The 25,023-nt window shown below is 41.0% G+C and overlaps 1 protein-coding gene across 1 annotated transcript in view; it reads left to right on the top strand.

The window, feature by feature from the left end:
- cdh8 (cadherin 8) overlaps positions 1-7,995 on the top strand; it is a 55,759-nt gene extending 47,764 nt beyond the window's left edge. The window contains exons 7-11 of the mRNA XM_047042099.1: positions 2,452-2,588; positions 4,540-4,661; positions 5,320-5,437; positions 7,000-7,251; positions 7,489-7,995. Coding sequence (XP_046898055.1) covers positions 2,452-2,588; positions 4,540-4,661; positions 5,320-5,437; positions 7,000-7,251; positions 7,489-7,982 — 1,123 coding nt within the window. The 3' untranslated portion in view covers positions 7,983-7,995. The remainder of the gene's footprint in view (positions 1-2,451; positions 2,589-4,539; positions 4,662-5,319; positions 5,438-6,999; positions 7,252-7,488) is intronic.
- The last annotated feature ends 17,028 nt before the right edge of the window (positions 7,996-25,023 follow it).

Below are 25,023 nucleotides of genomic sequence, written 5' to 3'. Positions count from 1 at the left end.
GTAAAGGTCTCACAAATGAATTGATGAATATATTTGTTATTAATGTAGGGCATCCTTTGTAAAAACGCCTTTACTTTTCAACAGAACATGACATTTAATGCAAAATGTGATAATTTCTCGTGCTAATCTACGGCATGTTTGGATTGCTTTGATATTACTTCCCAGATATTTGTTTATATTAATTAGTTTAACAAATTAAGTATGTTGGAATAATGTGGAAGTGAGGTATGACAAAATGACTTTCAGTCTAATGTGCATTTAATCTTTATTGTAATTGTGTTCATGGTAAAGTAGTAGAGTAGAGTTTGCAAAGGTTTACTAGATTCAATCTTTGGACACTTTGAATGTAATTGCGGTTCATGTTGGCGTTGAGGAGATCATAGTGCCAGAAAGGTTGTACGCAGTGTGTCCCAGGTATTGTTGATCAGATTGCTTGCTTTTCTTCAAGCTTTGCTGCACTGCTGTTTTCTGTATTTGACAGCTGACATGTAGCATATGGCTATACAAGGAGTCATCCAAAATAGATGGTTTAAGTGGGATGCAAAGGCAAGGTTAAGTAGATGGTGTGTAAGAGTACCACTTTGTGTGTCTTGGATATGCTGAAATGTGTTTCTATCTATTTCTTGAAATAAATTTGGCCACATAAGCAACTGGTCAGCGCAATAGAAGATTACAAAATTAGTTCTACATCTGTGTTAGTCCCAGGGGAATTTCTGACCTAATAACAAGCAGAATGTCATGGATGCATTGGTTTTCTTTTAAGAAAAAATATTTTATTTACCCTATTTTATTACACACACACACACACACACACATTCTCATTCAAACAAAACAACACGTATGAAAGGAAACACCAACATCCTTTGAATGTCCTATAGACCACTAGTGACTATCACTGACTGTATGGCATATACAGTAGTTAGAAGCTTCAGAGATTCTTCCAGAATGAGGAGGTTGGCATGTTTAATTCAGTGAAGTTTATTCTATTTATATCAGATTTATGATTTCCTACATTGTTAGTCCCCCAGACCTTGTATAAGGACACTGTTGTTAGTTTGTAAACCAATGTGATGGCAGTGAATATGTTCAATAAAGGTCATTTCAATGTCATTTTACAGATCTCTGTCCGACAATAGTAAGAAATAGGTTGCACCACAGACTGCTTCAAAATCCAACAAACACGACACACACATTGCACATGAATATTATGGTATTAGGCAAATATACTTATGCAAACACACACACTTACACTTGCATGCTCTATCTACAAGCAGCATACAATATCCGTTTATTTGCTTTTAATTCTTTTCACATCACATTGTCAGTTTGATTGGCAGGTGGCAGAACATTTCAGGGTCTGTCTCCCTTGCTCCACGTGAAGCTGTCAGAGTTTGACTGGGATACACTCAGTCTGCAGGAGCAGGCTCAGACTCCCAGGTGGTTTGGTGCCTGTCTGCCTGTCTTGAAAGTGCTCTGCGTCTGCTGAAAGAGTCCTCCTGGACCTCTCCTGCCCGTCGTCTGAGGGTTTTACACCATTTCATCTAAAAAATGGAAATGTCATGGCTCAATACGTTTTCCTCACAATTGGAATCTGGGGCAATGGATTATTTAATAAATTCCTTGTGATAAGCTGTTGCACTTGTTGTTAATATTGCAATTGGGGATTTTCGTTTGGTCATCTTGAAAGCGCAAGGGTGTGTTAACACTGTTAGGTCTGAAAGGGATAAACCCTAGAAGAGGAAGAGCAGAGGTCAGGGGGGAAGGGACATCCTGTAAGTAACAGATGAAGTGGAAAGGATCAACAAGATGAAGCAGATTTGGCATCCATGTTGAACAATTTGTATTTTGTGCATGACATTTTGTGAGGTAGCAATTATGGTGTCCTAGATACAATCACTGATAAAATTGTATATCTTTTGACTGGCAAGAATGGTTGGGTAGCCTTCAAACACTGTCCTGTCACAATTCAGGCACAGAAAATATAACAAAGAAAAGTGAGACTGTGTGCGGTGATCTGAATGGTTCCTTAGTAAACCTATTATGATGATGTGGTAGATGATGGGTAGAGAAGAGATCAAAACAGCTCATGAATGACCTCAACATGAGAGACACAAAGGCAGACAGATATCCTTTTTTTTTTTAACAACCGGCCTATTAGACCCAATAGCACTTTTTGTCTTCCCCTGCTCATCTGAAGGCTTTAATTAATCCTTAGATAATAATTATCGACTTCCTCCTGCTTCTCACTGTGTTTGTCGACTGGAACCTCTTGATGGATCCGCTTATCCAGAGACCCTCGGGATTGTTTAGTAGGGTTAGCTGTGTACAGCATGCACACGTACTGTGTGTGAGTGTCTGTGTGCTTCAGAAAGTGTGTGTTTGTCTGTGTGTGTGTGTTGGGTTGAAAGGCTGAGTGTGTGCAATTCTTGATGATTTTCTCTCTATTTGCAGGTACTTCATCGATCGACACACAGATCTGGAGAGGCAGTTCAATATCAACGTGGATGATGGAAAAATAACATTGGCTAAACCTTTGGACCGAGAGACAGATATGTGGCACAACATCACAGTGACTGCTACTGAAGTCCGTAAGTAATATTTCAAGTGGAAATCTTTACTCTGTTTTGTAATCGGCAGCATTGTAATAACATGATAACTAGTCAGAAAACAAAGAACAGATGAGAAAAACTAAGTGCTCACTCTCAAAACATATTTTTGTACCAAAAGAGGGAGTAAACATATCTTTTCATGATTGCAAAGTAAACTGCAAACTATTAGCAAAATAGTCAAAAGTTAGTCTGATATGATTTAACTAAATCAAGTTGCTCAGCAGTCATTTCTTTGTTTGAGCAAGTAGATGAAGACATTTCAAATAAGCCATTTCAAGTCGAGCACAGAGTGGCTTGTTCCAATGCCAGCATCCATTACAGATAAAAAGAACGTCTGTGATCCAGGAAACTGATGATACAAGATCTCCCAGTCAAAACCACCACAAACTCAAACCATTGCAAGCACATTGTTTCATGGGGCTGTACCTTAATATTAAACCATATGAGATGTCTACACTATTGAAAGTAATGTCTACAAATGTAGTATTATAATTTGTATTATTATTCGTGTTTGAATTGTCACACACAACAAAAGCATTAAAAAATATACGTATATTTGATCTTCTTTTTGGGTAAATCAAAGGCTGCTATTTGTAAAGCAAGCATATTTAAAGCACTGTTAGTGATATCAATCTTTCTTCACATGTAACAAGTTTGTCTTTGCTCTGCATATTTAACTTCCATGCCCCTTGGCAAAGTGGCTGTGACTCAAGATAGCACTATTGCTGCACTTGACTCATAGGAAATATCCCAAATAAATAAGGGTGTTTGCTATTCTTCACGATGGCGCATGGCGATGGTGTCCGCTCTGGCGTGAAGCGGAAGAGATGTGTTCCCAGTCCTATTTCACCACCATTTGCCACCCAAACGTCGGGACGTTCTGCATCTTGCACCAGTTGACATCTGACTAATCAGATTCTATTTCCCCTCTGTCGCCGAACGAAAGTCACTTAAGCAGCGTACACAGAAAAGGCCATTCCCTTCTCTCTCCTGCCTACTCTGTCCATCTGTCACTGTCCATCAAACTGTCTTTTCCACTTTTCTTCTCTGTTTCCTTGCCTTGGTTCCTCTCCTGTGCAGTAAGCTGCTAGCCATATGCTCTATACTGGATGGGATTGGAGTTGTCAGAAAAGTGAGGAGTGTTGATCTTCATGGTGTCCCTCTCCCCGAGAGTCACATTAGTAATGTAGTACGTACACTAATTATGTGTAAAACCATGTTTCTTGAAGCATCTAAATGTTTCAATCAAACTATTCAGTTTATGTGATTGTTCCAAATTGTCTGAATGCAAACACAACGTAATAACAGCACAGCATATCCTTACAGCTATAGTGTGCCAACTAGCTGGCAAGACCAAGTTCTATAGTTTACCTCCAATGCCATCAGAATGGTTGACATGTATCACTCTGAGGACCAAATTAAAAGATAATTGCTGTAAAAGTTAGTGGTTGCAACACTGATTAAATACAATCATTTACAGGGTTTCTCAAAAGGGACTGTCAATTACCGGCTATGAATAATTCCAATAAAAATATAATCTAATTAAATAGCCCTTTATTGTCTTTTTAGACTTTAGCTGCCATTGAAACATTAATATGCATGTTTTAACCCTCATGTATAAAACATGAGCGCTTACAGGGGATTTCAAAGCACTTTGAATGTTATTTTTTTCTGGTCCCCAGAATCCTGTTTTGCATTCTTGATACCAGCTAAAACTCAGATTGATGTGGTGTCTCAACTGTCTCCGGGAATGAAATAAAGAAACAAAAAAGTGAAATCTAGGTCATGGAATTTACCTGGGATTTAATTTGCTGCCGATGTGCACTGTCCAATTTTTTCCACTTATCATCTGTGTTATGCTCTCCCCCCCCCCCCCTCTCTCTCTCTCTCTCTCTCTCTCTCTCTCTCTCTCTCTCTCTTTCTCTATCAGGAAACCACAGTCAAATATCTAGGGCCATCGTAGCCATCCGGGTACAGGACATCAATGACAATGCCCCAGAGTTTGCTGCAGAATATGAGGCCTTCGTGTGTGAAAACAGCAAACCTGGCCAGGTAAGGAGAATTTATCAAGGCTGCCAGTGGCGTATCCCCCACCCCCCACTCCCCTCCACCACCCCCCAGTAATGATCAGCCACAGTGAATTATAGCCTATTTATTTCACAGGGAAAGTATAGAGAAGGGAGCGTGGCCTTCTTTTGAAACAGTCCTCCCCAGACACAATGTGTGGGACCATGGGGAATGAGAGCAGTCAGAAGTGATCAGAGTGGATCATAATTCAGGGCTGTCTTTCATGTCCTCCTCCAGATGGCACAATGCATCTCCAGCCAAAATTCCTGGACAAGTGCTTAGTAATCTCCTTCGCATCAATCCTATTTCATTCAGAGGGCTCGCTAACGTACAATGGGAATTGAAGAAAAAAGAGAGGACCAGTAGGGCTGAATTCTAATTTCCAATCAATCACAAAGACATACAGCTTAAAAAGACCCATGATGACAGATAAATAAATAGATCCAAGATGCTGAAAGTGCGCCAGATGAGACAGGTTCTCACACATAATCCTCTCAAACTTTTGCAATGAATGGGCCATATTTTTAATATCAACTGTGCCAGTGTTACAGTCAGACATGTTGTGATGGTGAAAAATTAACAGATTAATGAATGACTTGGCTTTGCCCCCAAACCCTATTCGGTTCATTTTGTGTTTCTTTAGGTTATTCAAGTTCTTACTGCCATCGACAGAGACGACCCTGTGCAGGGACACTATTTTGAATATCGCCTCATCCCAGAGATGCTGAACAACCCAAACTTCACCATCAAAAACAACGGAGGTAAGGAGAAAGCGACAAAAACATACGACATTCTTTCAAACACATTTTCGTATTTTGTACACATCCTCGGGCATGATTAGTCCAAACGAAGACGAAATCTGGTGAATTAGTGTAGCCTGTAGTTAGCAGATGTGCAATTGTCTGGACACCAGATATTCTTTACTCCCCAGTGCATTTTGAAAGAGAGCAAATGAGTGGCATCCAAATGGTGTTCTGGAATAGTCTTGAGGCTCAATGTAGGGTGACTTCCTGAGAGCTGCTGTAGTTTAGCAGATGGCGCTAAATTAGTTTGCTAAATACTGTGATTGGTTTAACAGCAGACTTGCTGGACTTCTTCTCTTACCCCTCCCCCGATTCCATCCCGCAATCCCCTGCCTCCTCTCCATTACTTTGTGTGAAGAGCTTCACCCTGATGTTGCGTAGTATTTTTAAAGAGCTTGAGGCAACAAGTCTTCATCTGGTCTGCCCGTCTGTTTGGATGCAAAGGCTGGAGGCTGTAGGCAGGAGGAACTGCTGTGTGTAGTTCTTAGGAGAAGGAATGTTCGCATATGATAAAACTGGGACATCAAATGGATCAACCTTTTTTTTGTTATTTTTTATCTAAATCAAAACCTGCCACCATGGAAACAGGTATATTACTTAAGCACCAAACACAATAAGACGCTGGCAACTTACCTTGGATCAAGCTCTTTGCGAAAGAGAAAACAGGCAACATTCTTCTTAATATGATATTGCCTTTTGATTATACTATACTGTATTTTTTATGTATACATTTTTTTTTGTATAAGAGCTTCTCCCATAGATCCCCAGGACCCAAATCCCCATAAAAGACAATGGAAAAGTCTTTCTAATCCAAATTCTTAAAAATAAAACTGGTAATTACCTGTGACACATGTCTAGCTTAAAGGAGCAAGACCCAAGTATATTGGGTTAAACCCTGGTTCTTGGTGTAAACATATACACACTACTGTCTCAGGCGTAAACAGCTCTCGGTGGAATGGTGTATTGGATGGAAACCAGAACAGTTGAGTCAAGTAGCATTGGTGTATTTGGAGCCCATACATGACTATTCAAAGCCTTTCTGAAGTGTCAATACTTCACAAGAGAGAAGTGAATCCTCTACCTCTCGTGTGGCTATTTCCATCTGTGCAAAGCACAAGAAGCAGAGGCACTCCAGGGAAGAGTCATGGCCCCTGTAAATCGTACGCGTGTGTGTTTTGTGATGATGTGTCTAATTGTAACTGTGCTCTGGATGGAAAGTAGTCCACTCCCACAAGGGAACAGGGGTTAGGCAGTAGCCGCAGAAGAACCTGACCAACAGCACACAGGATGTTAAGGACCCTACCCATTCTATTTCTGTGTTAGTTAAAGTACTTGCTGTCCTTCTGTTGACAATCAATGGACCATGCAAAAGGTTAGAGCGGGAAGCTGAATAGAGTTGCCACGACATTCAAGAAGGGATAAAATGCCAGTGGCATCTGGAAATACAGCTAATGAACACAGATTTCAGTTTAATGAACTTATTTCATTCATGGTCTTATTGTTGTCTCTCATCTACGCAGACAATACCGTCAGCGTCTTGGCCAAGCACGACAATTTCCGACGACAGAAACAGGAAATGTACCTTCTACCTATCATTGTGACGGACAACGGGAACCCACCAATGAGCAGCACCAACACTTTGATCATCCGAGTCTGTGGATGCAGCAAGGAGGGAATTGTTCAGTCATGCAACGTTGAGGCCTACGTCCTGCCTATTGGTCTCAGCATGGGAGCTCTCATCGCCATTCTGGCCTGTATAATATTGCTTTTAGGTATGCCAGTTCAACGCAGATGTATTCACTTTGTCTGACCTGTAAGACAAAAGTTTACACCCATGGGATGCACAGTTTATAGATATAAAGCTGATCCAGGTCGCATGCTTATTATGTCACTCATATTCACTTATTTTAAAAACCTGACTTGTACCGTCTACTTTCTAGACTACAACAGTGTAACATTGTCAGTTAAACTTTACAAATGACAAATTGTATTACTCTGTTTGATGACAGTGATCGTGGTGCTGTTTGTGACACTGAGGCGACACAAGAATGAGCCTTTAATCATCAAAGATGACGAGGATGTGAGGGAGAACATCATCCGCTACGATGACGAGGGCGGCGGCGAGGAGGACACGGAGGCCTTTGACATCGCCACGCTGCAGAACCCCGATGGCATCAACGGATATCTTCCACGCAAGGACATCAAGCCAGACCTGCAGTTCATGCCTCGACAGGGCCAACATTCGGGCCCTAATGGCGTAGACGTGGACGAGTTCATCAACGTCCGACTTCACGAGGCCGACAACGACCCCACTGCCCCGCCTTATGACTCTATCCAAATCTATGGCTACGAGGGCCGGGGTTCCATCGCCGGGTCGCTAAGCTCCTTGGAGACGGCTTCGTCTGACTCGGACCAGAACTATGACTACCTCAGAGAATGGGGTCCACGTTTCAGAAGACTTGGGGAACTCTACTCCGTAGGGGAGAGCGACCGAGAGACTTGACCTTGCGATCTTAAGAGACCCCTTAGATTTTTTTGTCCACATACTTGTGTATTAATGCTAGGGGATGTGCCGGCTTTTAGAAACAGCTGTTTAAAAAAAGGGGGCCACCTTTTTGTATTCTTCTTAGGGTGAAGTAATAGCAGTCATCTACTACATCAAGCGCATTGTAATTGTTGAGACACACTTAACAATGTTTATATTAAAAGATCTATGATTCTTGTGGAGTGTAACTTAGATTCCGTTGTGGAGTGTCTTGCAGTTTTTTGGGTGTTTTGTCATTTGCCGTGACTGCCAGAGGCATAAAGATCCTGGAATTCTGGTAGTCGTTTGATGAAACGTGACAAAGAAAAGTAGAGCAAGGTAATTTATGGATGTTTGACAGCCAATCGGACACACTGGAGGATGAACCACTGTGGCCACCGAACGAGAACAGCTACTCCCAATTGATCTCAGAGCAAGAACAGCCACTTCTGATTGGCGACTGGAGCAACAACAGCTACTTGTGATTGGCTCATGTGTCTAATCTCTACACAATACCCAGTCAATCGACGAAAAAATATTAGGAAATGAGAAAAAAAGCAATACTTGGTCTAAGTTACAATGTTGAATGTATGTCTGATTTGAGAAAGCAAAAAGACAACCACAAAAATATTGGCTTTAAGAATTTGTTTAGATATCATTTGATATGGTAACAGGTGGCTGCGTTTGTAAACTATCTGAGCCGAAAGGCTTGCTTTCTACAACTATTTGTATTTACACGCTCCGGGTGTGGGTCGCAAGTGTTGTTCGCCTAAAAATGACTGAAGCAAAGGCAAAAAAAGAATAATGTAGAAACTTTGAGGCCTTCTTTTTACAGAAGCAAGCATTATATACTGTTGTACTCTGTTTTTTGACAATGAACGTGTTGATTCTCATAATTGTTCTATGATTTTTTCTTTGTATACCTGTTCTGATATCATTTCTCTCCTGTGCTAAACCTCTTGAGTGTTTTTAACCATCCTTTCATGCAACTTTTCTTCCTACCGTGAATACAGCCAAAACAGATCTTCAGATATCGTATTTAATGATTTCAGCATTTAAAGATAACTAATTACTGTACATTTGTGACACACAGATTATAATAGCTTTGTGGAGGAGGAAAATGTTATACATACCTACAGTGTGTAAACTGTATAATGTATCTATATTCAGTATACAGTTACTAATGGCCATTTAAGCACAATAGCTAGGATGATTTAAGCGTTATGGTTATTGGACCCTTCTCAGTGTTGCATTTATTTAATAAACCCTGATTTCATTAGCCCATGAAAATGATTATACCAATTCAGATACTTGTGTATTGTGCTTACACTGTATGATAGTAGATAAAAGATGACTTGTTCTGTATATAGAGTTACTGCTGACGTCCTTAGCTTTCATTGACGTGGTAGGTTTTGTCTATGCACGTTAGCTCTTGCACATGATGAGAATCAAAAATGGCACTACAGCTGCGTGCATACTCAATTTGTACTGATACAGTATTATGGCAGTTCTCAGTAGACTTACAATATATATGAAATAGTCTTACATGCAGATCATATTTTCTACTGTGCTTTAATGCTTATAAACGTGTATGTTTAATTATTTACTCCCTGTACTGTAATCTAAGATACCCTGTATTGTTTCCTACTTTGTGAAATATATTTTTATAAATATTGCTGAATGGATAATGTTTTCTTAAGTTCAAACATTTTCGACAAATACTGGTATGCATCCAGGTGTGCATGTTTGACCGAGACAGGCGTAACGTCTAAGGCCGTTTAAGACACAGAAAAACTCACTCTGCTCGATCTCTTCAGTTATTTGTTACGGCTACTTGACAATACAATACATGAATGTCTTCATAAAATCAAAGTTAATGTAAAAACATCCTTTCTACAACCATAAAGCATAGCTGTAACTATAGAAGCCTGCTTGTTGTAGTCCAGAATACTTTAGTATTTGTATAAAATGCAGAATTAAGAAAAAATTACCTGCATACGCATTACTGTAAGAGGAACAGCAGGTGTATAGATGACCTAAATATCATATATCATAGGCATTAGTTTTGCACAGGAAGAAGCACTGTCTGCAAACAGAGTGATTAAGAAGGATTTGAAGCTGTAAGTTTAATGTTTGAGTGGCTACAACAGTTTCCTTATTGGATAGTTTGAGAACAAAAAATAACAAATACACCTTCAAGTCAAATTATGTCATACAAATATTGAAGTTGTGAAATGGTAACCTTTGGTGCTGTGTCAAGTTGACATGTGGTCTGCAAATTCCAAACTCTTTCCCAAGTCCTGTGTCTCCTTACAGTCTACCCTTGGTTAAAACATGGCGGAATGTTCAACACAATTCTGTTCATCAATAATTGGTAACCATTCAAGTCTCATCAAAGATGGAAAATAGCAACCTTGCCAGTGCTTTGTGTTTCATACTGTTTTATCACATCTCTAGAGATTTGGAGAAAAAAAGTTCATCATGGGGAAGGACTTGATTACATAAAGTAAACTTGGATCCATTGTCTGCTTGTGTGTTACGCACTAAGAATCATCTACCCCTCATTGTGTTACCAAACAAAAGAGAGGATTAGAGGCATGTCAGTTTTTCTGTTCTTTCATGAATCTTCAAAAAAAAAATATATATTTATTTCTTGGAGACAGCTAATCCCATTGAAAGATTATACTTTACTTCAATCTTATCATCAGTCCTTTCATAATAAATAACAAAAGCTTTTGATCTTGTCAATTACTTACTGCGGTTGAGTGAATATCTATTGTTTCTTAAAAAAAATGCATGAACACACAAACACACATTAACTTTTTTGCATCTAATCCTATTTAATAGTAATCCCCTCTCCAGACAATAACGGTGATAAACTAATATTCAAGTTTCACACTGTATGACTGCATGATGTCCAAGGGCCCACAAACTTTACACACCTTATTAAATCACAACATCCAAAACATCTGTTTTACTCTAAAACATGTGGATTTGTTTCATCAAATCATTCATCAGTTATGATTAAACTTAAAATGTGATTCTATCGATGTCTCATGAAAGTCCATCAAACAATGCTTTGAAGTTATTTTAGATGACTTTGATCCTTTGATTTAGCAAATAATAGAGAAAACATTGATAGAGTTGAAGCACGTACTGTGTAAGTACGTGCTTCAACTCTTCAATTCTTACGTGTACTACGTACACTGACATGCTAGAATATGACAATATCAAAATGTCTGTTGATTTGTACAATATTTTGTATACAATTTGTAAATGAGTAACTGGACTAACAAACGATGAGAAGTTGCTGTGGAAACAAATCAACCATTCAGTTGGAGCAAAACAACTGACCCATTATTTCATTTGACATTGCTTAATTACGGTGTTTTACAATGTTACATTCTCAGGTGATGGAAGGTTGAGGTTGTTTGTTGTGATGAATAGTTTACTAACATGGTGGTACTGGTCTGTTATTGGGGAGTGTTAATTGACCTGCTCCTGTAATTAGCATTAATTTGCACTTTTATTGAATTATACAATAGTGTACAGATAGTGTGCAGACCATCCATTGGCACTAACTACTAATTGTTGACTTATAGTGTTAGATGTTTTGTGGCACTTACTAAATGCGTTATTTTTACATCACTTTGGATGAAAGTCTGCTAAATTAAATGGAAAAAAAGTACATTTAAATTGTCACTTCCATGGCAACTTCCAGATGTTCTGACTCAATTTTTACTGTATATTTTCACAATGCTGTAGCTACAGTCGCTACTGTAGTTTAAAACATATGTGCCATCTTTCCTATGCACCTACTATACCTCCCTGACTGCTCACTTCTGTCACTGTAAAAAATATGATGTATATCTCTGAACCATACACCACTCTACTAGGGGTTGGAAGCTTGGTGTTATGAGTTCAGAAAATAAACATTTGAATTATGATGTCTTCAAGCACTTACAATATAAATAGCTTATGCTGTTTAAACTGCAGAGATGTCAGACAGTTTGATCATACTATTTTTTTGTTGTTGTAAAATGGCAAGGATGAGCAAGATATTTGAAATTTGCAGAGAATCCAATTTCTCCAGGTATACTTCTTACCTCACATAATAACCAGTTTAGACACATTACCCAGTCCCTGATTATCCTTGTCAACTGGTGTTGACGTAAAATACAGAAAGAAGTTCCTGATATACCTCTGGTATCACGATGGCAACATCCCAATGAATATGATGGAATCACAGAAACATAACAAGCAATGTTAACAGTCCTCCCACCAAACTACAGTGTGTGACAAAACCATTGCTGTGTAGAAAGCACAAGATTTGTATTTTTTTGTCTTCTTTTTTCTCAGATTCCTGATGATACTTTGACAAGGTGTCTTTAAAAAAGTACTTTGTTTTCCTGATGGAGTGTCTTAGCTTCAACCTGAAGGTGGCCTGGTTGGAATCAATAATTGCTGGTCAGAGTGCTTCATACCGCAGCACTTACTGCCTGTCTGCAGGCCTGGTAAAACCCTGAGTGTACTGTAGGAACATGGCCAATAACCACAGGACATTCCTGTTGTTGAGACGCCAGGTTAAAATGGTCACTACATTACCTTCACTGTAAGGACATGTAATGCCTTATATTTGTGGAATTAAAGTTGATCGACTATAAAGTATTTAACTAAAAGCTGTACTATGTAATAATTACTCTCTTAGATTAAATACTACAGAAAATACAATGAACTAGGCAGTACAGTACTATGCCATACATACCATAGTACTATGCCATACATACCACAATACTATGACATACATACCACAGAACAATCATTATAGGACGTTCAGGTATTTGTTGTCAAAATAAAAAATAAACCTTTGTAATTGTTATCTTTCAACAACACAGTGTGAGCTATATAGCTGCATGTTGAGTTCTTTATTATTTAATGAGTTGCTCCAACTCCAGGTTTGGAGGTTAGCTGATCCATCTCCCTGGACTCAGATAGTGTCATGAATATTTCATGATCAATGTAAAGTCAATGAGGTCCTATACAAATCCACTAGAGAGCCTGGCCAATGAACAGGCTAGTGATCTCAAACAGTGTGGGATAAATATTGTATTTTCAAAGATAAGAACGGAAAACAGCATCTGAGAATGAATTGTGACATTTGAAGATGTTTCTTGTGTTTTCCACGAATGGAATTCCAGGTGGTGACAGGATAAATAAAAACATCCTCTACCACTCCTAAAGCTCTTTAGACAATAGACATTGTGCATAGTCAATGGGATATCTCAGACACCATATATAACATCCTCTTAAAACATAAATGGGACAGCAGGACTCAACAAAGTCCACCCCTCCCGCCCGCCCACCCACCCACCCATCCACACACAAACCCACACTCACCTAACTTACAAAGTGTTCAGCATTTTAATACCTATATAATTTTCATTCCAAAAATAGATAAACTCGAGCGATTGATCTTGTGGACTGTAGAAATAAAAAACAGAAAAGGAACATGCCAAATCAGAGTCGAGAACAAGAAAAGAGGAAAGACAACAAAGAGAGATCAAGAAGCTTTTTGGGAGTCCATGCTTGCTTCCTAAACCGGAAGACCCCTCCTCCAAGGAGCTGACTGTCAGTACCAGTGTGAACCAAAGCCATCAGACCTCCTTGGTTGCGGTCTGGTTGGTGTATCTCACCTCAGAAATCACCCCTGAAATCCTTCTCTTTAAACAGGAGTAAAACCTTCTCTCACACCATGCGTTTGCAGACACAGTTCCAGAAAACCCATGTAGACTGAGCTTTGTCTCTTTTTAATTGTATTCCTGGTGGCCCTCAAATTGCTCACTCTTAAATAGCGTAGCTCCCTGTGTAGCTGGATACTAACTGATTACTTGGATGGATTTAGACTGTGCTATAAATTGACATTGGAGCGCTAGGCAGTGGAGCAGAACTGAAGTGCACGTCCCTGATTAGATAAGTATGCAAAGTGCTTGTCTGTCTCTGACATGTGCTGTGCTTTAGTGCCCTCTCAGTGCAGGACCACTTGTCTTGGGGAAGGAAAGAAAGGATTCAACGGATGAAAATAATTCAAACCCAAGCACCCACAATTTAATTTAGAGGTTGGTGACTTGTCAGAAATTCCCAGCATGTCCGATGCCTCATTATTAAACAACACAATCATTGTAAAAGCTCTAGAATTTGTATTTTGGGGAACTAGTCTGCCAAGTTCCCAAAAACCTGTCTAGCAAAGCAGACAAATGCTATTTGATTAATTACCTGAATAATGTCACAGTATGTAAACTCCCACAGTGTTCAGTCCATATGCACAGCCATTGTAAAGACGACAGCATGGACAGGAAGAATAAGATTGTTTCCCCTTCATGCTTGATGATCAAACAATACAAGTGTTTTAGGAGAATGGATTAGAAACAGCAGTGTTGGGACTAAGCTGGAATGTTTACTCCAGCTTAAATGATGATATGACATAATAGAGATAAAGCTGTCTGTCTGTTTAAATTTTCTGAAGGAAAGAAACAGCTAATCATGACAGTTTTTCTTTTTCTGTAAGCCAACTCTTTATGTCTATGTTACTCTCTGTCTGCTCCCTTTCTAATTTAATGAGGTGAAACGGCCTTGTGTTGCAGTTTTTATGTGTTTCAATGTTGTCAGCAAGTTCCCAACGCACCCATCTGAATTCAAATGAAAGATGTAAATATAAATCTTACTCTTAGCTGAGCAATACCATTAAAACCCTATATTATTGAAATAAAGACAAAAACTTACAATGTGTAATTTAATTGTCTGTACTTAGTTTGTCATAGAGTGGGAGAAAAAGAACATATTCAATTTTCTTAATACCTAAGTTCTAAGTCTTCACTGAAAACCAAATTACTGTTCACATAAATGTATTATTGCATTAAACCTTACATCAGAAAAGGTTTTACTCCAGTGATTTTGCATGAATAAGATACTCCAAAGTAAAATGTAAGATATCATTCCAATCAGTGTTTCTAAAGCTAATGCACATTGATCAGTAGGTTTTCCTTACTCAAGCACATTTTTTCATTTGTGACATTCTGCAATGATTAAACTCAGGCATTCAGAAAGTGATGGTTAGGGTATTGGTTGGAGTTAGGGCTGGAGCTACTACTGGAGTATACCACATTTCTATAACAGCATGAAGGTACAACAAAAAGGCTTGCACTTGGCTTGTAATTAGGCTTCCCATGAATTACAATCCATGCCCTTAAACAATTTCTGCTCTCCCAACTTACAGGACAGTGTCACCCTGCATGAAATTTGTTGTTTAACATGATGCTTTAACAAATCAACGTATGTGGTTAAAAAATCTCTTACTGGCATAAGCCTTTCCATGGTCTGTGCTTTAAAAAGGGAAATATTTCCTATCATTCATCAACCCATAGACTTTAGGTTTACACTAACAGAAAGCACAAGTACAACAAAAAAGACTGCCTGTCACGGCCACAGCCGCGCCCCCCTGTTGTTTGGTTTTTCCCTGCCCTATTGTCTTCACCTGTGTCTTGTTCAGTGGTTTGAGTGTCGCTAGTTTCATTGTGTCCACCTGTGTCTTGTTTGGTTCTGTGTATTTAGGTTCCTGTTTTGTGTCCAGTCTTTGTCTTGTCATTACCTCTGTTAACGTGAGTACCCAGTCTGTGTTCCTGTGTCGAGTAATAAACGCCCTTGTTCGACAATGCCTGCCGACTGTCCTGCATTTGGGTCCTACCCCACCTCTCACCGTGACACTGCCAGAGTTAACTCAGGATCCTTTGGTTACAAGCACAATTCTTTAAAGCCCTCCATCACCCCCACCTACCTGCCTTTTTCCTAATTAAATTCTTAGCAAAGTGTTCCAATACAGAATGCCAACAACGATAGCTGCATCCAAGCCAGTGAACAGTACAGTGTATAACAGTGGGCTTAGACGCAGCTATCATTGCCATTACATTCTGTACTGTACACACATTGTTCATGTATTTATAGGCTATGTGAAGGAGGCATCTAATGTCATATTCAGATAAAAGCAGATTTAACAGATACCATGTACCCTGAAAACATGAAACACAAGCAATATGTGTACGACCAATACTTCTAAAAACCATACAACCGGCCACTTTGAGATTAATGACACCCTAGATGCAAGAGTGAATAATGTGTAAATTGTATGCTGCTCCTATGATTCCTAGAAGTTATTTGTCCCAGTCTTGACTCCAGCGGTGCTGGTATTAGTGGACACATAGATCCTGACCTGGAGGAATGCCTCAGCCTTGCAGCAGGATCATTATTCCGATGGACGTACCCAGGGTTATAAATAGGCTCATAGAGTTCTTGGGCAGCACACTCTTTGTTGTCAGACCGTCCCTATTTGTCTTATTGATCTGAATATGTGTGGCCAACGCATCCATAAGAAGGACAGGTGGAGGGTTGTGTCTCTCTTTTTTCAGCAAGTCTAGGGCAGTTGCACCAACCTTTCAGCACGGCTGAAGTCTGAGTCGATGGATATTTGCTGCTGTTTTGTTTTACATAGCCTAACATATCAAATACTGTACCGTAGGCCTTGTTGTGTCTTTACAGGGAAGAACATGAAAAGGTGAAGTCCAGGCACAATTGTAATATGATTTCGGGACCAGTGTTCTGGAAAAAAGGCAGACTTGTTGTGAAATGTCCCGGCTGTCTGTGTGAGTGGGTAGATTCTGCAGTGTAGCGTGGGTCTCAGAGAGGTCTGGAATCACAGATGTGGTCTGCAGGGCTCCATGCTTTTAGCCCTCTGTCAGCATCTTTCTTCCACCTAGCATATGCGGAGCCTCAGCCTGGAATGCATCCATGAGGAAGAGAGCTGACCCCAGTCAGAATGAGAGGGAGGAAGGAAACATGAAAAAGAGACAGAAGTTGGGGGGGGGGAGGGGGTGGATGTAGATAGAGAGTGAAGGAGGGGTAGGATGGGGGGTGTAGGGGTAAAAAGGTAGATATATAGATGCAGCCTTTGTTGGGTTTTGATTGTTGTCTCAAAGCCAAATCAAAGTACATTTACTTCCCTTGAATATTTCCTCTTTGCACATCTGATGAGTACAGGAAGGCCAGATACGACCTTCTGAAGGCCATCAAAGCAGCGAAAAGGGCCTACAGGACCAAGGTGGAGTCCAGCTACCATGGCTCTGACCCCAGGCGCATGTGGAGTGGACTTAAAGCCATTACAGACTACAAAGGGAGAGGCTACAATGAGACCCAGTCTTCTGTCCTACTGCCAGACGAGCTGAACTCCTTCTACGCTCGCTTTGAGAGGGACAGTGAACCCCCTGCAGTGGAGCTACCTGAAGGCCAAGCCAGTGGTGTGCCTACACTAACTGTAGCTGAGGTGAGGCTATGCTTTAAGAAGATCAACCCTCGCAAGGCACCTGGCCCAGACGGCATATCAGGTAGGGCCCTTAGGGGCTGCGCTGACCAGCTGGCAGGGGTCTTCAGTGACATCTTCAACCTCTCCCTTAACCTGTCTGTACTCCCCACCTGCTTCAAGAGGACCACCATCATCCCTGTGCCCAAGAACACCAAGGTCACATGTCTGAATGACTATCGCCCAATAGCACTGACCTCTATCATCATGAAGTGCTTCGAGCGGCTAGTCAAATCATTCATCTGCTCCTCGCTGCCCCCCACACTGGACCCTATGCAGTTTGCATACCGGTCCAATAGGTCTACAGACGATGCCATCGCTCTGACCATGCACACCGCTCTCTCCCACCTGGACAAGGGGAATACATATGTGAGGATGCTGTTCATTGACTACAGCTCTGCATTCAACACCATCATCCCCTCCAGACTGGTCTCCAAGCTTGTGGACCTGGGACTAAGCACCTCCCTCTGCAAGTGGATCTTCCACTTCCTGACGGGGAGGCCACAGGTGGTGAGAATCGGTGACCGCACTTCATCTGTACTGATCACCAACACAGGCACCCCCCAGGGCTGTGTGCTCAGCCCTCTCCTGTTCTCCTTGTTCACCCACGACTGTGCGGCTACGCACAGCTCCAACCTCCTCGTTAAGTTTGCTGACGACACAACCATCGTGGGCCTCATCTCTGACAGTGACGAGTCAGCCTACAGAGAGGAGGTTGACACCCTGACATCATGGTGTCAGGACAACAACCTCTCTCTTAACATCAGCAAGACCAAGGAGATGATTGTGGACTTTAGGAGGCGGCAGGAGGAGGAGCATGCACCCCTATTCATCAATGGATCGGAAGTGGAGAAGGTCAGCTGCTTCAAGTTCCTCGGGGTGAACATCAGCAATGACCTCACCTGGTCTGTTCACACGGACAAGGTGGTCAAAACGGCCCGTAAGCGCCTCTTCTTCCTGAGGAGACTGAAGAAGTTTGGTATGGACTCAGTCATCCTTACTAACTTTTACAGATGCACTATAGAAAGCATTCTGACTGGTTGTATCACAGTGTGGTATGGGAGCTGCACAGACCGGGACCGCAAGGCCCTACGAAGTGTGGTCCGTTCTGCTGAGTTCATCATCGGCAGGAAGCTCCCAGCCCTACAGGACACCTACCACACACGTTGCCTTAGGAAAGCCAGCAGGATTCTAAGAGACTGTTCCCACCCATCCTTCAGTCTCTTTACCCCGTTGCCTTCTGGCAGGCGTTACCGCAGCATCCGGTCGCGCACACGCAGACTGGACAACAGTTTCTACCCAAGGGTCATCAGGCTTCTCAATGGACACTGATATGGACATTTTTACTGCACACTAGTCACTTATACACTGTCACTTTCAGCTACTGGTTGCTCTTTCAGTAACATTGCACTACTGTACCTCGCCACCAGGCTCCTGTTTGGTCATTGACAAAGTCACTGATCTGTAAATTTGCACTACTGCACTGTACTCCATTTAGGTTAGATTAGTTTATAGGGTTGTAACAGGTTTTTTTTTTTTTTTTTTTTTTTTTTTTTTTTTTTGTGTATTAGGGTTAGTATAGCGTACTATTTATTGTTATCTGTAATTTAGGAAGTTTTAGTGTTAGGGTTAGTATAGTCGTTTATTTATTGCTATCTGTATATTTAGGAAGTTCACTTATCTAAGCTCAGCATAGATGTAAATTTGTTCTGTGTACTTATATGTTATGTTATGCCAAGTGCTTGCGTTGTCTTGTCTTAAGAATTTCAGTGCCCAGTCTAACCTTGTGTTGCTCTGTGCACCTGACAAATAAAAGACTTGAACTTTGGAAGTCTAGAAAGCAATAGCAAGTTTATTCCCATAACAACACTAATATCTTTAGTTGTTGGCCAATGTATTTAAACTGAAACTTGAAAAGGTTAGGTTGCATCAAATACTGTATAGCGTCAATATCACAATAGGGCCCAGAATAGATGCTATGGATAAACACTGATATATTGCTCCAAAGGCTGTTTTGTTACATAATAAAAAAGTGCACATCTTGAATATGGTAGTCCAGAAGTCAACGATCAGAAGTCTAAAAAGGAGGCCTTGTTAGGGCCCTCTCACATGTGTCTGTGCTTGGATTCCCCACGTACCAGCGCTGAGAGACTCGAGGGCCCATGGGATAGACAGGCAGAACTGGTGGGTGGGTAACTGGGTGACCTTTCCTCACACCCCCCCCCCCCCCTCCCCTGACTGAGCCTGTCCAGGAGCTCGGGCTCTGCTGGTATTTACATTAACATTTCAATAAATCAGGCCTGGTCACAGATAAAATATTCATTTGACCTTTCAGGCAAAATGACTTAAATGCTGTCATGTCATTTAACCTTAAAAATGTACAGAGCAGGACTCAGTGGCGGTGGTAGGCCTCATTACTGCCACGCTGCAGACAAAGCGAGCCTTTGCTAACTGACAGCTTTGTTGTGGCGCAAGGACTGCACCATTGTTCTGTGTGAGAGCTGTTTCTGCTGCCCTTCCACACTGTAAATTTGGTTGGCACTTTTGACAATAAACAACGTGTTTCTTTTAATAAAAACCACACTTGCATTGTGTGTGTCTGTGTGTGCGAATGTAGATGCACACACAGACACACACACAGTCCACAAATCTAACCCCGCTAGAAACAAACAAAATAGATGCATGCCCTTTGGGAGCCATGGCAAATGAATACTGTTGACGGAACAATTAGCATTTTAAAGACAGAATAACCTTTACCCAATAAATCATCTTTATTACCCTGGACTTCCATTCTCACCCTGCCCCCGGACCTGTGTGCATGTGTGTGTGTGGGGGGGTGTGCATGTATGTGTGTGTAAGTGTTTGTGTGTGTGGCAGGTTGGGGGAGGGGGTGTGAACATGTGAAAGTGTGAATGCATGCGTTGGCCTATAGCTGGAAGCCTGAGGGGAGGGAGGATTCACTCACCCTCTGATTAAGCAGGTGCAAATGTACCAGACGCGGTCTTGCTCCGTCAGAGGTATACAGGCCGATGTTCGACCCTCACTGACTGACTTGCCAAGCGCGACCACTACCAGCTTTGCCGACAAAAAGCTAGCTATTCGTTGATGCGGGTGGCCTGTTTACATACTTGAGGAGTGAGTTTAAACCGATACACACCTGCTACACAAACACGCTGAAAACGCTGCCCAGATGCAGCTGGACTGATCATCCCTTGACCCTCACACCACCTGGGGCGTGCGCTGCACATTTTGGCCTTTCACGCAAACATACTGTATGTATGGGTCCTGTGTAGCCTGATCTGATTATGTCTAACAGATTCTGGTTAGTTTGTTGCAAGTTTATTTAGATCATATTGTGAACAACACATCACAGTAACCCCTAATTACATCATGGAATATTGAAGTAGTCCAGTACTTAAGACTTTGTGTGAATATTTCATGTTGATTCCCAGCACCACACGTAGAGTATTAGAGTATAAACAATAAAAGACAAGCAGTGGTTGCATTTATTTCCAGTGTAGTAAAGTATTTACATTTGTTTGGTTAGACTGCTAATTCAATTAAATGTGTATACAGTACAGTTTCTGTAAAGGTCCCTAAATAAATTGGTCATTTAATGACTGTTTATTGCACCACAGTGCATTAATAATCAAGAGCTTTCCATATATTTTATTATTTGGCATACATTTTCAGGCAACAAAATATACATTGTATATTATTGAGGTTGGCAACAATTACAAAAACACTTTATAAAAACATTTCCTTGCATCTGTCTTTGTCCTTATGTTTCTCTATTTTCGCACACTATTTCACATTGTTTCAGTTTTACTTTGCCTGTCGCTATCCTTTTCTTTTTTCTCCATCCTTCCCTCTAACTCTGCTTGCCCTTTTAGGTGAGTCCCCCTGCAATCTCACGGGCAAGTGGAGCTTTTACTGAGGAAAGATAACTCTTCTGTAAAAGCTTGTCCTCCACCTCCGTCTGGACAACATCTAGTAGAAGAAGTATCTTGTCAGAACACTTCTGAATGTATTGATTTTATCCACTGTGCCACCCCATATTTTTGTGGGGGGTTGTTTTGTTTTTTACTAATTGGAAGCATAAAAACCAGCAGCATGAACCAAATACAGTAGTACGGACTGATGAAATTGACCGTCCCCCAAATGCAGGGAGAGGCATACAGGCAGGATTCCAGAGATCAAAACATATTTTAGTCTCAGAAAGCTTGCAGGTTATACTCACACATAGGGAAGTCACAAGGACCCAACCAAGACTGACATAAGGAGCAGACATACATACACATCAGACCACACTAGACACAGGTGAAACAGATCACAGACAAGCTATCAAAACAGACACTCAAAAGACACAGGTGCCAGGAGTCACAGAGAACACACGGAAACACCAGGGTGGGGCAAAACGAATGAACTCAAACAAGGGCACAGCTGTGGGCGTGACATTGACTTGTCCCTGTACATGACGCAAACAGTAAAAGTGTTGAAAGGGACGTATTTGTCACACAATTACAAATGGAGTGATACATGAGTAAATAGGTCACTTAATTCTTGTGTCAAACATACATCTAAAGCATCACAATCAAGTAAGGGCTCAACACAAAGTAAATAAACAGCAGACCACCTAAGTCAGCCTTACTCACAGTATCCATGCAAGTGTATCCCTCCATTTTCATCTTTCAACTGATCACAAGAAACTGAAATCACAGATTTTGAGATCTCGATTTGAAAGCAGTTTTTCCACTGCCTATGGACTTATGGGCTGTGTCTGTCTAGCAGACCCTTTCAGAACACAGCTGCGTTAACCAGCCAGACATGGAATGTCATAAACCAATTTGTGATATTTTTCTCACTCCTAAACTGAACATGCAATCATATAGTAGGTAAATATGGTAAAGATAAACCCCAGGCCTGTAGAGCTGTCATTTTTGTGATTTAATTTCACACATATTTGCACAGGAAAATTACATTTGACTTATCTTATGCAGTCAAGGATCCTGGGTAAATACCAAGTTTCTGGATTCCTTCTTGGATACTGAGAGTGAAACATGACCATACTGGGCCATTTAGTAAGTCATAAACAGCCATGTGACAAATAAAGAAAATCAGTTAGTACTAATTGTTTATTTACCAACATTTGACCCAAGAACATACGTTTAAACAATATGATAGGATTCCAGTATACAGAAAGTCCATAAAACAATAGATAATTATGAGCAAACACATTGACAAATATTCCTATTGGCTTTTAGCTAAATTGGAATTCAGGAATGTAAGAATTCAAGCTAAACATTGCAAGCATGGAAGTGCCTCTGTCTCCATATCTAATGGAAGCACAATTCAGAGATGTACCAAAGTAATCAGCTGCATTAGAGGAGTCAAACTTCAAATCATTTTCCTCTTTCCTGATTGGCGGTATGAAAGATTCAGAGGTAGCCTAACCATAGTGCATATGGTGCCTGTTAGGAGGAGGGGTTTCTCTGCGTGATCTCTGTGACGAGGACAATTGAAACAGAGCAGAGGTGTAGGAGAGGAAGCCACAGGAGCTCCCCGGGTCCCCTGTTGTGAACGTTATGAACTTGTCTCAGACACAGAGATACCAGAACCCTGGGCTAATACAATATTTATCATGCTCATTGTTGCTGGCACAGACACCGACAATGTATAATGGATCAAATATCTTTGCTAAGCAGTGTTCCCATAACCTTTACCTTGAGGATATGGTTTCTTCTTCTTCCAAGCGGGTCCCTAATTGCATGTGTGCCGCACAGATACATGTTGCAGATCAAAACGGTCACAGGTCATAATAGGCGTCTTGTGTTGTGGTGTGTTTGTCTGTGTGTTTGTTTCTGTTTGTGTCTGTGCATGTCACGATCTTCATTTCCGAGCCCACTTTGCCTGGAGTGAGTGAGTATCTTCAAAGAGATGGAGAACTTGTTTTGAACTACATGCAGGTTTGCATTCTCCAATCCTTTGTTATACTAATCATCCCATGGGCAAACACCGCCGATAACAAAGGATAGAACAACAAGGCGTTATCTTGCAAGAAAACAGGAATATAGATATCCCCATTGTGCATAATTTAATAGAGATTCCATTACTACATGCCAATCTAGTGGAGGACACTGACTGGTGTGTGTGAGTGAGTGGGGGGGCGGGCAATGAGTGTGCGTATGTGAATGACGGGGGCGGGCAGTGAGTGTGTGTGTGTGTGAATGAGGGGGGTGGGTAGTGAGTGTGTTTGAGGGAGAGAGGTAGGGCAGAGCACTTCTTAGAAACTATCAATAAATAGAAGAAAGTGTTCAAAGGGCATAGTTGTAAACTGCCCTTGGCAATTTTACATTCAAATTGCAAAAATCTATAAATCAGCTTGCCTTAAGGCATATTGACAATTTTATACGTCGCAGACTGGAAGTCTTGTATAGCTTATGTATGTTGGCTCCAAGGTATGAACATGTGTTCTCAGTGTGAGGATGGTTCACGGTATGCATGTGTGTAGGTGCCTGTGTGTGAAAGAGTGTGTGAACTCCAAAGTGAAATCTGTATCAACTGACCATATATGCACATTGGCTTTATGGAGGAATTGTGGTAGTCAGACACCCACTGATTCTCTGGAGTAGAGGCAGGCAGGAAGGAAGAGTCAGGGAAGTAGAGTGGCCGGGAGGCAGTGGTGTGAAGTGAAGCAGGGTGGGAGAAGCAAGAAGATGCAACAGGAAGCCAGGCGGATGCTCCTCTGAGTGAGACCGTAGCTGGCAGCTGCCTCTCTCTGCATGGTCTGACCAACCTCCAGGGCCCAGACCACCCCGACCAACTCAGACACCAGAGACTACTCTTTCACCGAGACATCATTCAATATCCCCATGGGGGCCATCTCCAACGCTTACTCTCTCTTTCTGTCTCTCTCCGTCTCTATCTTTCACTCTCCTGCTCTTATTTTTGTCTGTCTCTCTCTGACATTCAACAAAGTCTTAAGACTACAGTTTAATAGATGAATGAAAGTAAAGAGCAAAGAAGAAAAAAAAAATGGAAAAAAACCCCTGTAGACTTAAAATCTGTGACTTTTTACCTTGAAGGTACGTATCCACTCTCTTAAAGGCCAGATTATTTGCCTTTAAGAACAAATTGTATCATGCTGCATTGTGCTCTCTCACATTTCTCCATGGATAATGTACAATAACAAGTACAAATACAAAATGTAGGAATCAGTGAAAAAACTAAACAAATATCACTCACAGAAACATAATTCCAGGATGTCGGTGGAACTGACCAATTAGAATAGAACAATACCTTCTGATTTGTCATGCGGACTACAAAGAGCATCCCAATTGACATTTTTAATACTACATTACTGACATTCAAGTTGAGGACTTTGTGATTGAGGGTTAGAGCACAATGCACAAGAATGCTTCACAGTAAATTCAATATCTCACTATAAAAATAACTCTCAATGTCAAGGTGGTGCCGTCCCTGGTTGTAAATAGTGACAGCAGCCTAATAAACAATCTGCCACACTTCACCCTTTGTTAATAACTGACTTTCATCTACTGTCAATCTTAATATAAAGCTCCAATTATACATTCTTTACTGAAGTAGAAAGAACAG

Source organism: Hypomesus transpacificus, chromosome 19 (genome assembly GCF_021917145.1).
Source record: "Hypomesus transpacificus isolate Combined female chromosome 19, fHypTra1, whole genome shotgun sequence".
Classification (NCBI taxonomy): domain Eukaryota; kingdom Metazoa; phylum Chordata; class Actinopteri; order Osmeriformes; family Osmeridae; genus Hypomesus; species Hypomesus transpacificus.
Note: the sequence above shows the minus strand (reverse complement) of the source record. Positions and strands in the feature narration are given on the sequence as shown.